Here is a 20,890-nt window from a genome sequence, read left to right on the forward strand (position 1 = left end):
TAGAAGAGCTTTAAAGAGGGAGGGAAGCTGATGGAAAAAGTGGGGCTGGCAGCAGCTTACCTGTTTAACAAGGAGCTTCCAAATAGGCTGAATCTCAACTTCAATGGCATTTGGGCCACAGATGAACCTCCTGGAAGACATTGGTCATTCATCAGAAAGATGCCAGCAAAGAAGGCAAGGCACGGCTCTTCAGCTCAGCTCTCAGCTCATAGGAACAACTTTTACTCATTCTTCTCTTCAACTCCTTTTTGGGTTTCATCATTTCTTTAAATGATCATCAAAATGCCCCCCCCAAAATACATGAATTTGCACCTGGTTGAGGCTGAATTTTCTCTGCAAAATCATTTCATTTAAAATACATATTACATGTATTACGTGAGTACAAACATGTACTCATTCTCCCATCCCCAGGATGTTTTGCCATGGAAGTACTCCAATTTATTTCCTACCCTGGTCATAAATTTATCAACCTTGGGTCCCCAAAGGCCACAAATGTGGAGCTCAAGTTTTAGTAGGTTATGCCAAGGTGGAAAGGCTTCAAGTGTGGTTCCCAAAGCACACTGCGGCTACTATCATAAGACCAAGAATAAGACTAAGTTTGGAAAGGTAAATCAACAGTAGGTTGTACAAAAGGTGATGAATCCATGGGCCATGTCAACCCAGGAAGCTAAAACAAATTGGTGCCCGCTCCTGTGGGTGGGGGTTTATGTTTCTGCAGTGGCAGGGCCAGAAAATGGGAAAGAGGAGACTAAGAATGAATCCCACTGTTTTTGGATGATCTATTAATATTATGTTTTGGCACTCTAAATGAGAGCTCTTTGTATAATGATCAATGCATTGCTAAACTCTTATCAAATGCAAAGCCTTTCAGGGCACTCTTTTTTCTGCCTCTATCTTTTCAGCTTTGTTGTGCAACATTCTCCATTCACACACTTGAGATTGTTGTCAAAATGAAATTACCATTCCCATTGTGAGAAAGGCTTCCACAACAGAACAAGGGAATTCTGAGAAGGATTTCCAAGATCTTGTGGATAGTCCCTCAACCAATTAGAAAGTGCCCCAAATATTCTGCAAACAACTAGTTTCTTAAGAAAGAGCCCTGGTGGCTAAACCAGTTGCATTCTGTTGGGGTCAAGGATGGGGCAAAGGCTTTTCTCCACTGTGCTTGCTTAATAAGCTTATTGAATATTAACTGACACACCGCAAGGGTGAAGATAGCCACCATTTTTGAACATGGGATGCATGGGACACATGAACTAACATGACATGGAGGAACATGGAATGGGCAGTCAGGAAGAGTGTAACTCAGATGAGCTGCTCCAATCTGGGCTCAGATGGGTGGAGTATGGATCTTACTAACCATTAAAAAGTTGATTCTACCAGGGTGCAGCTAGGTGGCGCAGTGGATAGAGCACCAGCCCTGGATTCAGGAGGACCTGAGTTCAAATCCAGCCTCAGACACATAACATTTACTAGCTGTGTGACCCTGGGCAAGTCACTTCACCCCATTGCCTAACCAAAAAAAAAAGGGAAAAAAAAATTGATTCTACTGCTGTATCAGGGCTCATGTGCCACTAGAGTGTGGCGTGCCCTCTTCTTATGAGCAGCATAATAAAGGCTTTCCTTTACTCACTCCTCTAGTAGATTTTCGTTTCAGATTTTTCTAACACCATGAATTTATACAATCCATTCTCCCCTACCAAGAATTCGAGATCAGCCTCTTTGGCTCTGACCTGTTGAGTGGCATCAGATAAGTCACTGATAGACTAGATGAACTGCATGTATTGAGGGGAAGAAGCATTTATTATGCTCCTACTGTGCATTGTGCTGAGCACATTATAGAAATGATCTCATTTTTCCCTTTTACAGTTGAGGGTATTGAAGCAAAAAGAGGTTAAATGATTTTTGCCTAAGGTTAGTGAGTATCTAAGCCAGGGTTTGAACTCCAGTCTTCCTGACTCCAGGCCTGACCTCTGGCCACTGTCTAGATGACCATCAAGGTCCCTTCCAACTCTCCAGTTCTGTGACCCCAAAGTCAACTGTCTTCTCTCTGGATCAGCTTCTCTAGGCATCTCTATAATTCCCTGAAGATTCTGAGGGTGATCGTGCTGATTATGTGATGAGATCCAAGAGTTCCATGGGAAGAAGATGCCTAGGAGATGGTCCTGAGAGATTCAATTCTCAAGAAAGAGATAGGGCCTTTCAAGACAAATTCAAAGTAGTTCCATGCCTTAGTCTGTCTCCTTGCTTGACAAATGTATCTGAGGAGAAGCCACCCCTTCTTCATGTCTCACCTCCCTAGAGGGAGAATAAGACAGGAGAATGAAAGGCTGGCCAAGCCCGCAGGGAGGAACAGTGCAGCTCCCACTTTCTAGAGGCCAGGTGATTCTTCAGAAGCCTCACCCCCCTACCTGATCTCTTGTTCTTCTTTCCCCAGGCCAGATCCAAACGTGTTGTGGATGTCAGAACAGGAGTTACTATCTTCCAGAAGCCTGTGGTGTCAACAAAAAGACAGATTCAGCTGCTGGTGACACCACGCTCCCATGGCCTCTGTGCCTCTAACGGGGACCCCTTGCCACTCCCCACCCACTCAGGGCTTTTGTAAGCTACAGTCAGACTTACCCGACTTTCTGGAATCGTTCCTCCACGTTGTCCCAGACGTACCTGATTTTCTGCACCTGGATACATCGCACCTGTAAAAGCCAAGGTGAGAAGGACACAGCCGAGCCACTCAAGGCACCCCCTGCCCTCCAGTGGAAAGCTTCCTGGCCTTCCTATCAGGGGATATGGGTTTGAGTCTCAGCCCTAACCCCAGGATCAGAGTTTCCCAAGGCCAGCCTTTTCCCCCTTGGGCCGAAGTTTCCTCATCTGTTAAATGACAGGGTCCCTTCCGCTTCTCCCATTCTCACCCTGTGTACCCTGTATTCCACTTTATCCCCAATTGATGGTTTACAAACCTCGTATTGTTCCCATAGCAGAGTAGATGAAACTGAGTCTCCCAAGGGCTATTGTCCAAGGCCCTACAGCTAGTAAGAGTCACCACCAGGCCCCAAAGTCTGTCTTCTGACTCAGTTCAGGGCACTAACCACTCCCCCACACTCCCACCTCACTCTCCAAACCACTTACTTTGAGCTCGGGCTTCAGTACGGCTCTATTTATGACTGACTGACGGTCGGCCACAATGTCTCCTGATTTGGGGTTTATGGGGCTCTTCAGTACGGACAAGTACAGGCAGACTACCTTCTTCCTTGTGTATTTCTGAAATTCATCCTAGGAAAAGATACCTGAGCTCAGCCAATTCCCCAGTACTCCAAGCCGTTGTCCTGATTGCACACCTACTGTGTACAAGGCTCTGAGCTCAGGCCTCAGGCTTCAGTTTCCAGAGCTGGGAAGCCAGTACCAATGTTGAACAGCTTCTATCTTGAAATGTACTAAAAAGACAGATTTTAATTGCAATAATAGCCTACACTATGTACCGCTTAATATCAGTCTTCTGAATCCCATTTCATTCATCGTGATGCCATTAGCATTCATTAATATGTCAGATGTTGCGTTAACCTTTACAAGCAAAGACAAAAACCAAACAGTCTCTGACCTCTGGGAGTTTACCTTCTACTCATGAGACCCTCAGAACAAGCTTTCTGTGAAGTGGGTAGTAATGGAAAAATATTGTCTCCATTTTACAGATGAAGAAACTGAGGTCAGAGAAGGCTAAATGACTGCTGGAGGTTGCAAAGTAATTGGTTTGGTGAGGAAAAAAAAAAAGTCCGGGCCTTGTAATCCTGCCCCGCCCCCAACATTGACTGGTCTAGTGATGCTGTGTTAATAAATCACTTCACCTTGCTAGAACCTCAGTTTTCTCATCTGTAAAATGGAGATTTCATCAGGGTGACCAGAATCCTAGTGAGTTGCCAGAGGCCCAGAGATGATAAGTCACTTTTCCACGGTCACACAGCTAGGAAAGATCTAAATACAGTTTTTTTCCTGAAGAATGCAAGCTCCTTGAAGGCAGGAATTGTTTCATTTTTGCCTTTGTTTCCCAGCACCTAGCCCAGTGGTTGACCCAAAGTAGACGCTTGGCTTCTTTCAATGAATAAGTCTGCAGTTCCTTAAGAAGCGGGGAGGGGTGCCCCGCATTATCCACATCGGCGCTGGTCTTGACTCCACAGTCGGTACTTTTCCCAGTCCCCACCCCACCCCGAAGTCTGGGAAGGGGAGGGGGCAGGACACAGCGGCAGCCACTTCCCCTGGTGACTTGGCCCCAGGAGGAATCCCCAGGGGAGGAAGGTGATGGGAGGGCGGGGTGGGGGAGAAAGAGGAGCTCAGATCAGGAGTCACAGCCTCCAGGGAGACCTTTTCAGTGCAGAAGGCCAGGGTCTCCCCTTCCCGAGCGTTCGCTGGTGGGCTTCTTTTCCAGGATTTCAGTCCTGGCATCCCCCTCTTGGCGATCGCCCAAAACACCCAGAACGAGCCCGGCTTCAGCACCTGTTGTCGCGTGCCGGACAAGGGGCACTTACCGTTGTGCGAAGCAAAACAACGTCGGCTTCTTGCAAGGGGCAGGGCACACAGTGTGCCCACACATTCCACTGTGGACGCCAGTAGAAAACAAGTCTCAGAAGGCCGCAGGACAGGACGGAGGCCAGCAGGCAGAGGGCTCTCCGCAGAGTCTGGGTCTGGTACCCAAACGCCTCCTGGGGGGGCAGACCGAAAGCCTTGTTAGCCTCCCTCAAGACAATCCGGAGCCGACAAGCAGGGTCAGGACCAGGGAGCGGTCTGGTTTTGGCTTGTCCAGTATGGCCTGGCCACTCCTTGATTCCCTCGGCATGAGAACCAGAACAAGACGGGGCTGGAGTGAGCCAGTGAGCAGGAGCTTGAGCAGAAGTCGGAGGGAGGGAGGGACGCAGGCCAGGCCAGATTCAGTGCTTGGCATAGGAATGACCATTTACCACACGCTCACTCTGAAGTGACCTGGGCTTAGGGCAAATGTTTTCTCAGCCCCCCCTTTTTTTTAAATTCCAAGAGCTTTATTCTTTTAAAAAACTGAAAATGGGCGAAGAAAAGCATCACATAATGCCAGCTTCATTCAGATTCTGGAGTATGAACAACACGGACAAGTCTGACTACATCATTCCCCTGAACGCTTAGCACTGTGCCTGGCACATAGTAGGCGCTTAATAAATACTTACTGATATTGATTGATCCAAAAAGCTCCTGGTATTCTTTATTGCCGCCAGGATCAGACACAAATTCCCATTTGGCTTTTAAAGTACTTTGCAGTCTACGTCTGACCAGGAGTCCCCTCCCCACCATGTGCCTACACACACCCCCCCATCCTGATAAAACCCTCACTGGACTCTTCCATCCCTGCTAACTATCGCCCTGTGTCTCTTCTGCCCTTCGTAGCCAAATTTCTCCAAAAAGCATCTACACCAGGGACTTCCACGGTCTCTCCCCTCACCCTCTTCTCAAGCCCTCACAACCTGGCTTCCGACCTGATCGTTCCACTGAAACTGCCCTCTTGGAGTGACTAACGATCTCGTAGTTGCCGAATCCAGTGACCCCTTCTTAATCTTCACTATCCTGGATCGCTCGGCAGTCTTTGATGCTGTGGGTCACCCTCTCCTCCTTGACACTCTCTTTTCTCTTGGTTTTCGGGACACCTGATCTTTCTCTCCCAGTCATCCTTCCCCTTCTCTGACCGCTCCTTCTCATCTCCTTTGCTGGATCCTCCTCCCTATCACACCCTCTAAATGTAGAATCTGTCCTGGGCCTTCTTCTCCCTCTATACTGTTTCACTGGGTGATCTCATTAGTTCCCATGGATTTAAAATTACCACCATTTTGGTACTGTCCCAATCTCTCTCCCGATCTCCAATTCTGGATCTCAAACTAGATATCCAGTAAACATCTTAAATTCAAAATGTCCAAAACAGAACTCATCATCTTTCCTCCTAAATCCTCCCCACTTCCTGCTGTCCCTGTTACCGTACAGGACAACACCATCCTCCCAGTCCTTCAGGTTCACAACATAGGAGACATCCTCAGCTCCTTACTATCTCTTACCAGCCCCCCTCCATATCCAATTTGTTGCCAAGGCCTGGTGATTTCACTTTTGTATCATCTCTCTCATACACCCCCCACTCAAACTCCAGTGACTCCCTATGGTCTCCAGGTCAAATACAAAATTCCCTGTTTGGCATTCAAAGCCTCCAAATAACCCAGCCCCCTCCTACCTTTTCAGTCTTCTTATACCTTACTGTAATCCAGTGACACTGGCCTTCTGGCTATTCCACAAACAAAACACTATCTCAACTCCAGAATTTTTCTCTGGCTGTCCCCCATACCTGGATCACTTTTCTCTCCTCTTCTCTGACTAATGACCTTCCTGGCTTTCTTTAAGTCCCAGCTAAAATCTCACCTTCTACCAGGAGCCTTTCCCAATCCCTCTTAATTCTATTGCCTTCCCCTAGTTAATTATCTCCTCTTTATGCTATATATAGGATATATACAAAATAAATACAAAAAATATATATATAATAATATATATAATATGTATATATGTATATGTATATAATAATATATATAATATGTATAATATATATATTATATATAATATATAATATGTATAATATATAATATATAATGTATAATGTATAATATATAATATATAATGTATAATATATAATATATATAATATGTATATAAAACATATACAAAACATATACTGCATATGTTTACTTATCTCTCCGATTAGAATATAAGTTCCTTGAGGGTAGGGACTGTCTGTTACCTCTTTTTGTAACCCAGAACTTAGTACAGTGCCTAACACATAGTAGGTACTTAAAATTGATGATCATTATTGCATTACTTTGACTTTTGTTCCATGATGTTTATGTTTAAGTTTTCTTGGTTACTTTGGTAACATATAAATCTCCCCTCTCAAAATTAGTCCATTGTGAGCCTTCTAAGAAGTTTGATCTGTAACTTGATTTACATAATTCCAATTATGAATGTATGAAAAATCTTATTTATTTGGCTTATAGACAAGGGATTCATGGGGGAGGGGCTGCCTCTTCCCCCAGGAATCAAAGGAGGAGGGAATTGAGGGAATTGTGGGAATTGAGTGAGTCACACTGACTTCATCTTGTGACAATTCTGGAGCTAGCCCAGTTTCCTTTCAATTCAATTATTTCTGTCTTGTGAGAAAACTTTATTCAACTATGGGAATTGAGAGTAAACTTTATTTCGTTGTTTGAACATAGCCCTGAGTGTCTGGGAAGCTGGACCACCCTTATCTGCTGCTTAAAGACCCTTACCCAAGGACCTGAGTTATGATGACCAGAAACCTGGTGAGATTCAAAGATTGATGCAAGGAGTTTTCTCACAATTGTACATCTCAAGCAACTCATATGTCTTATCTGAAAACTAACTCCATACTGGTCAGTTACTGTTCCCACATTTCTTTCATTGAATACAGGCACTTAGGGGGAGTGGGAAACCTCTTTTTCTGATATCAGAGAATTGCACCCGTTGGCTCAGCCTCTAATCTTTCCTCCAGTTAGAAATCAGATCACCTAATCTCATATCCTGGGTTATATCTTGTTAATTTTTTTTTTAATGTATAAAAATCTCTTTCCTCCTGTATTCAGGTTTTAGCCCTGAGCAGAATAATGGGCCTGGTCTCAATTTGTTATGCAATTGGCATGCGTTGTTTAATAAATTGAAATGCTTGGAAGCTCAAGTCTTTGTTTCCTTAGTCATTTCATCTCTGAATCAAAGAACCAACCTCTCGTACCAATATTCTCCCAGTGACATTATAGGCTGTGAAACGTGGAACCTAAAAGTATCTTAAGAATTGGAGCTGAAGGAGAGACAGAGACAAGGTGGCCGAATAAAAGCAGGGACTCGCTCTCCCAAATTCCCTTCCAAACACAGTTAAAATAAGGTCTCAGAATGAATTCTGAAGTAGCAGGACCGACAAAAAGATGGGATGAAACAATTATCCAGCCCAGATCAACTTAGAAAGTCAGCAGGAAAGGTTTATCTCACAGGGGTGACAGTGGGGCCCAGTTCAATGTCAGCAGCAGGTCTTTGGGGTGACGAGATCTGCAGTGGCAGCTTCTGGACCACTCAGCTCATAGACAACTGATCAAAAGAAGATTACAGAGGACCCTTTGTTGGCATTTGGAGGAGGACTCTGTTGTACTGCCCATATGTGTTTCTGGGTTGCATTCCCAGAGCAAGAAAGAGAACTAACACACTATAGTGTGTGGCTACAGAGGGACAGGGACCCTGGTCACAGTTTCAGAGTAGAAAAAAGTGTTTCTGTTCACTCACAGACAAGAGCACAGGCCAGGAGAGCAGTGACCACACCTCTCCTTATAGCATACCACTTTGGAAAAACTGAAAACTTATTGACCACCAGAACTAGCTCTGAAAACAGCAGCACAAAAAACCTGAAGCTTGGGACAGTCCCCCTCCACCCTGAGAGCAGAGCTCAACATTAACATAAAGTGAAAAGTCAAGAGATAGGATGGAAAAATAAGCAAACAACACAAAAAGAGTGTTACTATAGAAACCTAGAAAGTTACTATAGTGACAACACAAAAAGAGTGTTACTATAGAACCTAGAAAGTTACTATAGTGACAGGGAAGATCAAAACACAAACTCCAAAGAAGATAACAGTATCAAAATATTTACATGCAAAGCCTCAAAGAAAAATGTGAATTGGTCTGAAACCCAAAAAATTCCTGGAAAAACTCCAAAAGGCTTTTAAAAATCAAATAAGAGAGGTAGAGGGAAAATTGGGGAAAAGAAATGAGAGTGATATGAAAAAGTCATGAAAAAAGAGTGAATAACTTGGTAAAGGAGGCATAAAAAATATAGAAGAAAATAATACCTTAAAAAGCAGAATTGACGAAATGGTAAAAGAGGCACAAAAATTCACCGAACAAAACAACTCCTCAAAAAGTAGAATTAGCTAAATGGAAAAGGATGTACAAAAGCTCACTGAAGAAAATAATTCCTTAAAAATCGGAATTGGCCAAGTAGAAGCTAACGACTTCATATGACATGAAGAAACAATAAAACAAAGTCAAAAGACTGAAAAAAAAATAGAAGAAAATGTGAAATATCTCATTGGGAAAAAACCAATCTGGAAAATAGATCCAGGAGAGACCATCTAAGAATTATTGGACTGCCTAAAAACCATGGTGGGGAAAAAAAGAGTCTAAACATCATCTTTCAAGAAATTATCAAGGAAAAATGCCCTGATATTATAGAACCAGAAGGTAAAATAGAAATGGAAAGAATTCACCAACCACTGCCTGAAAAAAGATCCCAAAATTAAAAATCTTGGGAATATTAGAGCTAAATTCCAGAGCTCCCAGGTCAAGCAGAAGTTATTGTAAGCAGCCATAAAGAAGCAATTTAAATACCATGGAGTCACAGTTAGGATACCACAAGATTTAGGATCTTCTACATTAAAGAATCAGAGGACCTTGAATATGATATTCCAAAGGAGCTAGGTTTACAACCAAGAATCACCTATCCAGGAAAAACTGAGTATAATCCAAAAACAGGATATTTAATAAAATAGCAGACTTTTGAGCATTTCTAATGAAAAGGCCAGAGCTGAATAGAAAATTTGACTTTCAAATACAAGACTCAAGAGAAGAATTTAAAAAAGAAAACAAGAAAGAGAAATAATAAAGATTCAATTAGGTTAAACTGTTTACATTCCTACATGGGAAGATGATACTTGTACCTTCTAAGAATATTATCAGTATTAGGGCATTTGGAAGGAGTATACATAGACAGAGGGCATGAGTGTGACTTGGTTATGATGGATAATATAAAAAAAATTAAGGCATGAGAAAAAGGGATGCATTGAAAGAAGAAGAAAGAGAGATGTAAAATGATGTAAATTATCTCACATAAAAGAGGTATGAAAACAAGAATTTTTACACTGGTGGGAAAGTTGGGAGGTGGTAAGCAATACTGGAACCTTGCTCACATAGGAACTGGCTCAAAGAGAGAATACATGTTCATTTTGGTATAGAGATCTATCTTACCTACAGGGAAGTAAGGAAGAGTGTTGGCTAAGAGGAGGTGGGTGCTGATAGAAGGGAGGGTGGAATGAGGAAGGCAATTATCAGAAGCAAAAAACTTTTAAGAATGGTTAGGGTGAAAGGAGAGAAGGACAAAGAGGGGTGGGTGGGGAATACACTTAATAATCATAACTGTGAATGTGAATGGGATGAACTCACCCACAAAACAGAAGTGAATAGCAGAGTGGGTTAAAATCCAGAATCTGACAATATGTTAATTACAAGAAACACATAAAGAGACATACACAGAGCAAAGATAAGGGACTGGAACACAATCTATTACACTTTAAATGAAGTTAAAAAAAAAAGCAGAATCTCAGACAAAGCAAAAGTAAAAATAGATCTAATTAAAAGAGATAAGCAGAGAAACTACATTTTGTCAAATGGCATCATAGATAAAGAGGTAATATCAATACTAAACATATATGCACCAAATGGCATAGCATGCAAATTCTTAAAGGAAAAGTTAAATGAGTTACAGGAGGAAATAGACAGTAAAATTATACTTGTGGAGCACCTCAATTTTCCCTTCTCAGAACTGGATAAATCTAACAAAGAAATAAGCAAAAAAAAAAATGAAGAAGAAGAAGAAATTAAAGAGATGAATAGAATTTTAGAAAATTTAGATATGATAGCTCTCTAGAGAAAATTGAATGGGAATAGGAAGGAATATATCTTTTTTCTCTGGTACATAGTACCTATACAAAAATTGACCATACATTAGAGCATAAAACCTCACAAACAAATGCAGAAGAGGAGAAATATTAAATACATCCTTTTCAGATCATAGTGCAATAAAAATTGCATTCAATAAATGGCCATGTACACATAGATTAAAAATTAATTGGAAACTAAATAATCTAATCATAAGGAATGAGTGGGTCAAAGAATAAATCTTAGAAACAATAAATAATTTCATTAAAGAGAATGACAGCAATGAGGTAACAAACCAAAATTTATTGGATACAACCAAAGCAGTACTTAGAGGAAATTTTACTTCTCTAAACACTTATATCAGTAAAATAAAGAAAGAACAGATCAATGAATTGGGCATGTAATTAAAAAACTAGGAAAAGAACAATTTATAAATCCCCAATTAAACACCAAATTGGAAATCCTGAAAATCAAAGGAAAGATTAATAGAATTGAAAGTAAGAAAACCATTGAACTAATAAATATAACTAAAAGTTGGTATTATTTAAAAAAACAATAAAATAGACAAACCATTTATTACTTTGATTTAAAAAGAAAGAAGAAAACCAAATTACCATTATCAAAATGAAAAGGGTGAATTCACCACCACTGAAAAGGAAGTTAAAGTAATTATTAGGAACTATTTTGCCCAATTGTGTGTCAATAAATCTACCAATCTAAGTGAAATGGATGAATATTTACAGAAGAGCAAATTGCCCCAATTAACAGAAGAGGAAACAGAATACTTGAATAACCCCAACTCAGAAAAAGAAATTGAATGAGCCATCAATGAACTCACCAAGAAAATATCATCAGGACTAGATGGATTTGCAAGTGAGTTCTACTAAACAGTTAAAGAAAAATTAATTCCAATGCTATATAAACTATTTGGAAGAACAGAAAAAGAAGGAATCCTACCAAATTCCTTTTGCAATGTAGATATGGTGCTGATACCTAAATCGGAAAAAGCTTAGGAATAAATGGAACTTTATTTAAAGTAATAAGTAGTATCTATCTAAAAACATCAGCATGCACTATCTGTAAAAGAGATAAGCTAAAAAGCCTTCCCAAAAAGATCAGGGGTCAAACAAGCCTATTATCACCAATATTAGCTTTGCCATGATAAGATGGCTCACTTGAAGATTACTAGAGAATCAACTAAAACTGTGCTTGTTGTTCAGTTGTTTTACAGTTATGTCTGACCTGTGACCCCATTTGGAGTTTTCTTGACAAAGCTATGGAGTGGTTTGCCATTTCTTTCTCCAGCTCATTTTACAGATGAAGAAACTGAGGCAAACAGAGTTAAGTGACTCTCCCAGAGTCACATAGCCAATAAGTGTCTGAGAACAAATTTGAACTCATGAAGTTTAATCTTCCTAACTCCAGTCCCCAGGACTCTATCCATTGTAGCACCTAACTGTCCCTAAAACAATTAGAAAAAAAAATAGTAATTTCTCATGTGTGGGCCAAGCCAATATAATAAAAATGACCATTCCACCTAAACTAATTCACTTATTCAGTTCCATACCAATCAAACCACCAAAAATTATTTTATAGAGCTAGAAAAAAAAATTCATCTGGAAGAATAAAAAATCAAGTCTATCAAGGGAATGAATGGGGGGAAAATGTAAAGAAAGGCAGCCTAGCTATACCAGATCCCAAATTATATTACAAAGTGGTAATCATCAAAATGATCTCATACTGGCTAAGAAATAGAGTGGTGGATCCATAGGCTAGATTAGTACATGATACATAGTAGTCAATGACCATGGCAATCTTGTGTTTGAGAAACCCAAAGATTCAAGTTTTGGGGACAAAAACTCACTATTAAAACAAAACGACCAGGTAAACTTGAAAGCAGTTTGGCAGAAACTAGGTATAGACCAACAACTTACACTGTATATGAAAATAGAGTCCAAATGGGTACATTATTTACATATAAAGAGCAATACCATAAGCACATTTGGAGAGTATGGAATTGTTTACCTGTCAGATCTATGGATAAGGGAAGAATTTAGGAACAAACAAGAGATAGTGTTACAAGATGTAAAATGGATATTTTTTATTAAATTAAATGAAAAGGGTTTTGAACAAATAAAACCAATATAGCTAGTATTAGAAGGAAAGCAGAAAATGGGGGGAGTCCCTCAATAAAGGCCTAATTTCTCAAAAGTAAAAAGGGCAGAGTCAATTTTATAAGAATATGAGTCATTCCCCAATTGACAAACGATCAAAAGATATGAACAGGTAGTTTTCAGACAAAGAAATCAAAACTATCTCTAGTCAAATGTAAAAATGCTCTAAATTACTGATTAGAGATATTGATTAGAGAAATGCAAATTAACACAACTCTGAGATACTACCTCACATCCAGCAATTGCCTAATATGACAGAAAAGGAAAATGATAAATGTTGGAGAGAATATGGGAAAATTGTGATACTGATGCATTGTTGGTGGAGTTGTGAACTAATCCAACCATCCTGGAGAGCAATTTATAGCCAAAGGGCTACAAATTTGTGCTTACCTTTGACCCAGAAATACCACTGTTAGGTCTGCCTTCCAAAAAGATTTTTTTTTTAAAAAAAGGAAAAGAACCTCTCAGTCCAAAAATATTTATAGCAACTCTTTTTGTGGTGGCAAAGAATTGGAAATTAAGGGGATGTTCATCAATTAGAGAATGGCTGGACAAGTTGTGGTATACGATTGTGATGAAATACTATTGGACTGTAAGAAATGATGAGCAGAATGGTTTCAGAAAAGCTGGCAAGACTTACGTGAAGTGAGCGGAACCGGGAGAGCATTGTGCATAGTAATAGCAATACTGTAATGATAATCAGCTGTGAATGACTTCGCTATTCTCAGCCGTATAATGATTCAAGACAATTCTGAAGGGTTTATGATTTTTAAAAAATGTTATTCACCTCCAGAGAAAGATCTGATGGAGTCTGAAGGCAGATTGCAGAAGCCATTTTTTTTACTTTATTTTTCTTGGGTTGTTTTTTTTTTGGAGGGGTGGAGGGGTGTTTTCTTTCACAACATGGTTAATACGGAAATATGTTTTGCATGACTCCACATGTGTAATTTCTATCACATTGCTTGCCTTTTCAAGGGAGAGGGAGGCGGAGAATTTAGAACTCAAACTTTTTTAAATGAATGTTATAAATTGTTTTCACATGTAATTGAATAAAAATAAAATTGGAAAAAAAGAATTGGAGTTGAAGCTCACCCCAAGGTTAAGAGAAAGATGAATGAAGGGTGTGAATGGGCTGCAATTGGGATTTATGGGGGCCAATTGATGTAAAGCACATCCTGAATCCATATATGACAAGGAAGGCCCCACACCTCCAATGGCATGGTTATAGCAATTCATGCAGAAAAAAAGTCTTTGGTAGCAAAGTGACTTAAAACTCTAGAAAGTATAGACATAGAAGGGCCATTTTAATGTAATAAAAAGTATATATCTAAAACTACAAGTTACTATTGTATTCAGTGGGAAAGCATCTGAAGTTTTACCAGTAGGAAAAGAGTAAAGTAAAGATGCCCCATCTCTCCACTAACATTTGATAATTCTAAGAAATACTAACCAGAGGAAGGAGAAGAGAAAAAAAAAATTAAAGGCATAAAATTGTCAAAGACGAGAAAAATTAGCACTATCTACAGACATTATGGTTTATTTAGAAAACTCCCAAGAATTTGCCAAGAAACTAATTGAGACAATTAATAAAATCAGCAGAATAGCAATATAAAAAATATCTCCCAAATCGCCCTCGTTTGCTCATAGCAATAACAAAATCCAGAAGCAATATAGAAAAAGAAATCTCATTAAAAATAATCACCAATTCCCAAGAATATCTCAGGCTGAACTTACCAAGATAAACTCTAGATTTGTAGAATACAATATCTAAAAGCAATTTTAAAATGTAAAAAGTGAGAACGAATGAAAGAATATTTATTAATCCAGCAGAAGTTTTCACTAATATGACAAACACTGTGACATTACCTAAATGATTATATGAATGCAATCCTATGCCAATCAGATGTTCAAGAGTTGTGTTCATAGAGCTATGAGAGAGGTCCACAACACGATAACACAATTATTTGTTGGAATAAAAGTTCCAGGAGCTCACAGGAAGACGTTTTAGAATCAGAATGACATAAGATCTCAGATTTTATTTAGAAAACAGTAATTTTCAAAAGCCTTTGGTACTGGCTTTAAAACAGAAAACCAAATCAATGGAAAAGGCAAGACGAAAACTAACTAGTAACAGCCAAACCCAATAGCCTGATGAGTGATAGACTCAAAATGGAAAGTCCTTGAGGAAGATTGTCTTATTAGGTAAGAAAGGACTGGGAAAACTGGAAAGTCATTCAGTGGAGATTAGGTTTATGTCAATATCTTACATCACATGCCAAAACAAGCTCCAAATATTTATGCAATTTGAATGTTAATAAAAAAAAAACCACTAGATGATGAGACCAAGAACCTTTAATAGCTATGGTTTGGAGAGAATGTAAGACTAAGGGAAGAAAGAGGAAGGAAGAGGAGAACCCAAAAGATGCAGCGGATAATTTTTATTGCATGAAATTTTGCGTGGATAAAATGAATAGATCTGAGATAAGGGGAGTAATAGAGGAGAAAGGGAGATCTTTACATCAAACAAATATAGGATTGAAATGGGACTGATTACATAGTAAAAGTGAAGACTGCTAATGGACAGCCCACGGACTTATTTGTATTGACATACTATCAGAAGAAAAAGTGAGGAAGACCCCCAGACCACTGGGTAGACCCTTGTGGCAAACTTATCTGAGAACATAAACAAGGGAGAGAGAGGAACTGAGCATTTATATAATGCCTACTATGTGCCACACACAATAAGCAGTTTTTTTAAACAAATATCCATTTGATCTTCACAACAATGTTGGGAGGTGGGTGCTATTACTATCTCCATGTTACATTTGAGGAAACTGAAGCAGACAAAAGTGAAATGACTTGCCCAGAGTCACCCAACTAGTAGGTATCTGAGGCTGGATTTGAGCTCAGATTTTCCAGAGTCCACTTCCAGCACTCTGTGCACTGTAGCACCACCAGGTACCAACAAAGATCATATGGGATGGGTGATGATCTGTGTCCTTGGAAAGAATGCCCATGCAGATGAGGTCACAGATGCATTGGACTGTTAGAATATGAGAGAGGAAGGAACAATCTTCTAATGATCAGGGAGATAACACAGTGAAAGGGGTTGCTTCTAAATATAATTGGCTCCCTTTCACTGACCATCTTCAGGGAAAGACTGAATGACCACCTGCCAGGAATGCTCCAGAGGGGACTGTTTTTAGGTATCTGGATGGATACTGAGGCTTCTTTCAAGGCTGTGTATGGCAAACAGACAGAAATTCTGTGATTCTTTACCTTGATGAGCTCTCTCTAAGTGGAGTGAACAGGAAACCAGTGAGATAAACAGGGAAATCTGAGGGAGCCGAGAAGCAGGAGGAAAAGAGGCACAGAGGTAGGGAGTGACTCCATCATCCATCCTTGTTTACGGTCATGATGAGCGATATTCCCCGTGACCCAGGCAGCAGCTGCTGCTGTGGGATGCCACCAGTGACTGTAGTCCCTCTGCCTCCACATGGCAGTATGCATGTATGCCAGCACTAGGGTCCATGAACGCCTGGGGCATGTGCATATTGAAGATATGCCCAGGTAAGGAGAAGGTCTGAGTGGTAATGAGAGGGAAGATAATAGCTGAGGACACCTCATTACCCAAGCGGTGGCAGATTTTTCTGCCATCTGTTGGAAAAGAACATGGACTTGTCAATGCCAAAGTAACTTTCTGAGATTCATTGCCTGATGAGAAAAGATGATGATGATTTCCATATCCTTGATAAATGTCCCTCTTCATGCTTAGTAACATTCCCTTCTAGGTCATTTATCAGATTGCAAAGAGATACATGGCTGGGAACAAGACTTTGAACATTTGGTTGGAAAAGAGACTCAGCTACCTGGGACCTTTTCAGTACAGATCCTCAACAACTTAATGATCCTTCATCGGCCACAGGATTTGATTTATTTTATGATGGTCTCAATTACCCTCAAACCCCCTTAGATTTTTCCAAATAGTCTCTGACTTTTCTCCAGACTATGGGAAGCCTACCCCATCTTGATGCTGATGTTCTTAATTCCCTGGTGAAATGCACTGGAGAACAGAAGAGGAAAAGGAATGTGTGTGTGTGTCTGCACATGTGGGCACGTGTGTATGTTAGAGAGAGGCGGGTGATTCTAGCAACATTTTCAATATGGAAAGGCAGAGGGAAATGTAAAGTGTTCAAGCTCTGAAACCATCTAGCTTTTCTCCTCCCTATTTTACAGAGGTGGCAAACTGAGGCCCAGAGAGAGAAAGGGATATAACAAGGCTTTCCCATTAAATCAATAGTGAGACATAAACTCAAGTGCCCTGATTTCCCTTCCTCACAGATCACTTAGTTCAAACACCTTTCTTCAGAAGAGGAGATTGCCCAGGTTTGCCCAGGGTCCTGGGAGCAGTGCTGGGCAAAGCTGGGACCAGGGCAAAGTATCATTTGAGTATGGTTCTTTTTATCTTCTTTCCAGTGGATTTCAGAGATGTTGGTGAAAGAAAAGGATGGTCACTGATAGGGAGACAACCATGAGTTTATTTATACCATTTTTTGAGGAGAACCATTTGATGGGTAGGAAGAGGGCTGAGCCTGGAATGAGAAGAGTGTAAGAGTCAATTCCAAACCCCTTCAGGCTTTGGCTGGTTATCTATCTATCTATCTATCTATCTATCTATCTATCTATCTATCTATCTATCCATCTATGTATCCATCTATCCATCTATTCATTTATCTATCCATCCATCCATCCATCTATCCATCTCTCCATCCATCTCTCCACACGCACATATATACACATACATATACACATACATATAGGCATACATATATGTGTGTGTTCCATGTGTTTGCCCTTTTACATATAAACCTTGGCCACATGTTTCCTCACCTGGAAAATGAGGACGATGATAGCACTTAACTCTTAGGGTTGTTGTGAGGTGCAAATGAAACGAGGTACTTGAAGCCCTTTGAAAGCTATAGAAATGGGACCTCATTTTACAGATGAGGATCAGAGGGGCAAATGACTCAGCCAGAGTCACAGGGCGTGAGTAGAGACAGAATGTGGACCTCAGTACTCTGACCCAAGACCCAGCCTGCTTTCCGCCAGCCCACAAAGCTTGCCTCTGTCCCTCCTCAGATAACCTCTCTGTATCTCAGGTATCTCCACATATTGGCCAAATCCCCATTCCATCATGAATTGCCATTTTTATTTAAGACTAGAACCAGCAGAAAGGAAGCGAGCCTGAGCCTGCCATGGCCAAGCTTCAGGAGCCCTGGGGAGCTCGCTTTGCTCGGCAGGCCTTCATCATGAGAGATCCCATCTGCCAAACCTCCCAGCTGTAAGGCACTTCACTGAAACAGAAGAAGCAGAGGCCGCCCCACCTGCCAGTCTGCAAACAATAGCGCTCCTTCGTCTCGCCGAGGGCCTCCATCTCCATTCTCCCTTCCTGGACCAAGTGTGACAACCTTGTCCTGGCAGCCTTCTCCTAGTAATTTTTGAAATCCTGATTCAATTAACTAGACAATGAAAACCTTGTGAGGGCTCATGGCCCTTGAAATTCTGCCAGGCTTGGAGTCTCCTCACCCAAAATTCTGTATGGAGAAAATGTCCCAAGAACACAGCCAGAGCCTCAGGCTTCTGGAAACCCCTAACCTGTCAGGATACCTGGGCAGCCCTGTGTGACTGGTCCCCCCACCCATTCTCCACCCAGAGATAATGCCAGACTTCAGATGATGCCAGGACCCCAGAGAGGGTAAGCCCATCCAGGCCCTGCCTTTACCTGCCCTGAAGCTGGGAGGCTGCCTTGGGGATCCCAACAGACCCGGGAATTCTGGCTGCAAGGAAATTTGACCTATGGGCCTAGTAGAGCCAGGCTGCACTGGCCCCAGGAAGCAGCCTTTCAGACAACAGTGGAGCTCCACCCTTCGTGTTCCTTTTTTTTTTTTTTAAAAGGCAATCAGGGTTAAGTGACTTGCCCAGGGTCACACAGCTAGTGAGTGTCAAGTGTTTGGTCTGAGATCAGATTTGAACTCAGGTCCTCCTGACTTCAGGGCTGGTGCTCTATCCACTGCGCCACCTAGCTGCCTCCACGTTCCTTCCAAAAGCTCCGAGCCATCATCTGAAGACTTCATTCCATGGAAAGGTGCCACCAGGACAGTCTCTACTTTGGGGTGAGATCCTAGGTGTGGCATCTGACCTCAGACAGACCATTGCCTGACTACTCTCTTTGGTAATTATTGACCAGATACCTGGCTTTTCCCCCAGTATCTGGCTTTGATTCCCACTAGTAATCCCTCAACTTGCCCCACTCAATTCACCTGATCCCTTAAGAAACCTATTGACTCACCTCTGTTCCCTGCCAGCCCAGTTCCTGGCCTTGCCTCCACAGTGAATATCCTCACAGTGAATCTCTAAGGGGGTGCAGTTACAACGTCTGTACAGGAGCCCAAGCCCACCTCCAGCCTTGGGCCCAGGTAGCTGTCTTGAGCCTCTGTTTTCTTATCTGCAAAGTCGAGCTTACAATAAATGGAGCACCCCCATCTCACCAAAGGTTACGGTGAGAATAAAATGTTATAGTATTGGTAAACTGTGAGGAGTCCCATCGGTGCAACTGTTGCTTCTGACCTACCCTACCTTCCCCCCTTCCCAATACCAGTGGAAAATGTCTTGGTCACTCCAGGGCCACTGAGTCTAGTCCCTGCCCAGTATCCACAAATGGCCCACAAAGGAGTACACCCCTACTTCCTTCAGGAGAGCCAGCTGTGATGAGATAACTTAATGTTTGTCAAACCTCTTAATGTTAGTATCTTTAGGAAAGCAAAGAAGAGATCAGACATGAGGTGGGAGATGTGACGTCACGGAACACATATCAAATACTGTCACTCAGCATTTACTTTCTGTTTTCTGGTTTCTGTTAACCAAACACCCAGTGCTAAGGAGCCCAGTAGGATTTTTCTCTGGGTCATCATGCTATGTTTATATGTGGCCAGAGCTTGGCACAGTGCTGGGGAAATAGCAGGGTCTCCAGAAGGGCTGGCTCCATATGAAATGTCTCTTTGAGATTCTAAACATGACCAACAGAGCCCAATCAGATCCAAGATCTGCAGTAGGTGTGACCTAAAAGACTTTTCAGTCTAATCCCCTCATTTTACAGATGGGAAAAGTGAGGCATAAAGCAATTAAAGTAACACAGGCAGTAAATGCCCAAAGCAGGACTGAACCTAGGTCTCCCGGATTCTAAATCCAAAGTCTTCTCCACTAGACTAGGCTGCCGCTGAGTAGTGACCCATACTGGCCACCCAGGCACTTCCCCCAGATAGAGTCACAGAATCCAGAAGCCAGAGAGACCTAAGAGGCACGAGTGGCCATTAGCCCTTTTCATAAAGACCTCCAAATAAATCAAGTTGTACTGAAAATGTTGGGGGCTGCCGCCTCCCAGGGCAGCCGACTCTACAGACTGCAGAGATTTGTCATCGTTAAGGCCAAATGGGTCTCTGCACCTGCATCTGTTGCCCCACTTTGTGGTCTAGCAGAGCAAGGCTCATCCCCCTTCCGGGGGCACAAAGGCTTGAAGGCAGCTGCACCTTTACAGTCACAAGGGAATGATATTGTTCTGTAAAACAGCCTTGAAACGATAGGAGAGGCTGGAAGGCTTGAAGAGAGAGGCGTGTGTGTGTGTGTGTGTGTGTGTGTGTGTGTGTGTGTGTGTGTGTGTGTGTGTGTAGTAGGGGTGTATGTGGGGGAGTGTGGGGGTGTGTGCTGTGTGGTGTTGGGGAGGTGGGGGGTGTATATGTGCGTGCATGTGTGGTATGGGTGTATGTGTATGTGCATATGTTTGTATGTATGTGTGTGTGCATGTGTGGTAGGGGTGTATGTGAGGGAGTGTGGGGGTGTGTGCTGTGTGGTGTTGGGGTGTTGTGAGGGGTATATGTGTGTGTGCATGTGTAGTAC

The 20,890-nt window shown here is 41.6% G+C and overlaps 1 protein-coding gene across 1 annotated transcript in view; it reads right to left on the reverse strand.

Annotated features, from left to right (window-relative positions):
- The window catches only part of ATP13A5 (ATPase 13A5), a 113,143-nt gene that overhangs the window by 81,883 nt on the left and 10,370 nt on the right, over positions 1 to 20,890 (reverse strand). Inside the window, exons 2-6 of the mRNA XM_027848829.1 lie at positions 4,518 to 4,691; positions 3,127 to 3,270; positions 2,623 to 2,693; positions 2,412 to 2,492; positions 61 to 130 (exon numbers count right to left, since the gene is read on the reverse strand). Coding sequence (XP_027704630.1) covers positions 61 to 130; positions 2,412 to 2,492; positions 2,623 to 2,693; positions 3,127 to 3,270; positions 4,518 to 4,691 — 540 coding nt within the window. The remainder of the gene's footprint in view (positions 1 to 60; positions 131 to 2,411; positions 2,493 to 2,622; positions 2,694 to 3,126; positions 3,271 to 4,517; positions 4,692 to 20,890) is intronic.

This window comes from Vombatus ursinus, unplaced genomic scaffold (genome assembly GCF_900497805.2).
Source record: "Vombatus ursinus unplaced genomic scaffold, bare-nosed wombat genome assembly UNPS02006874.1, whole genome shotgun sequence".
NCBI classification, from domain to species: Eukaryota; Metazoa; Chordata; class Mammalia; order Diprotodontia; family Vombatidae; genus Vombatus; species Vombatus ursinus.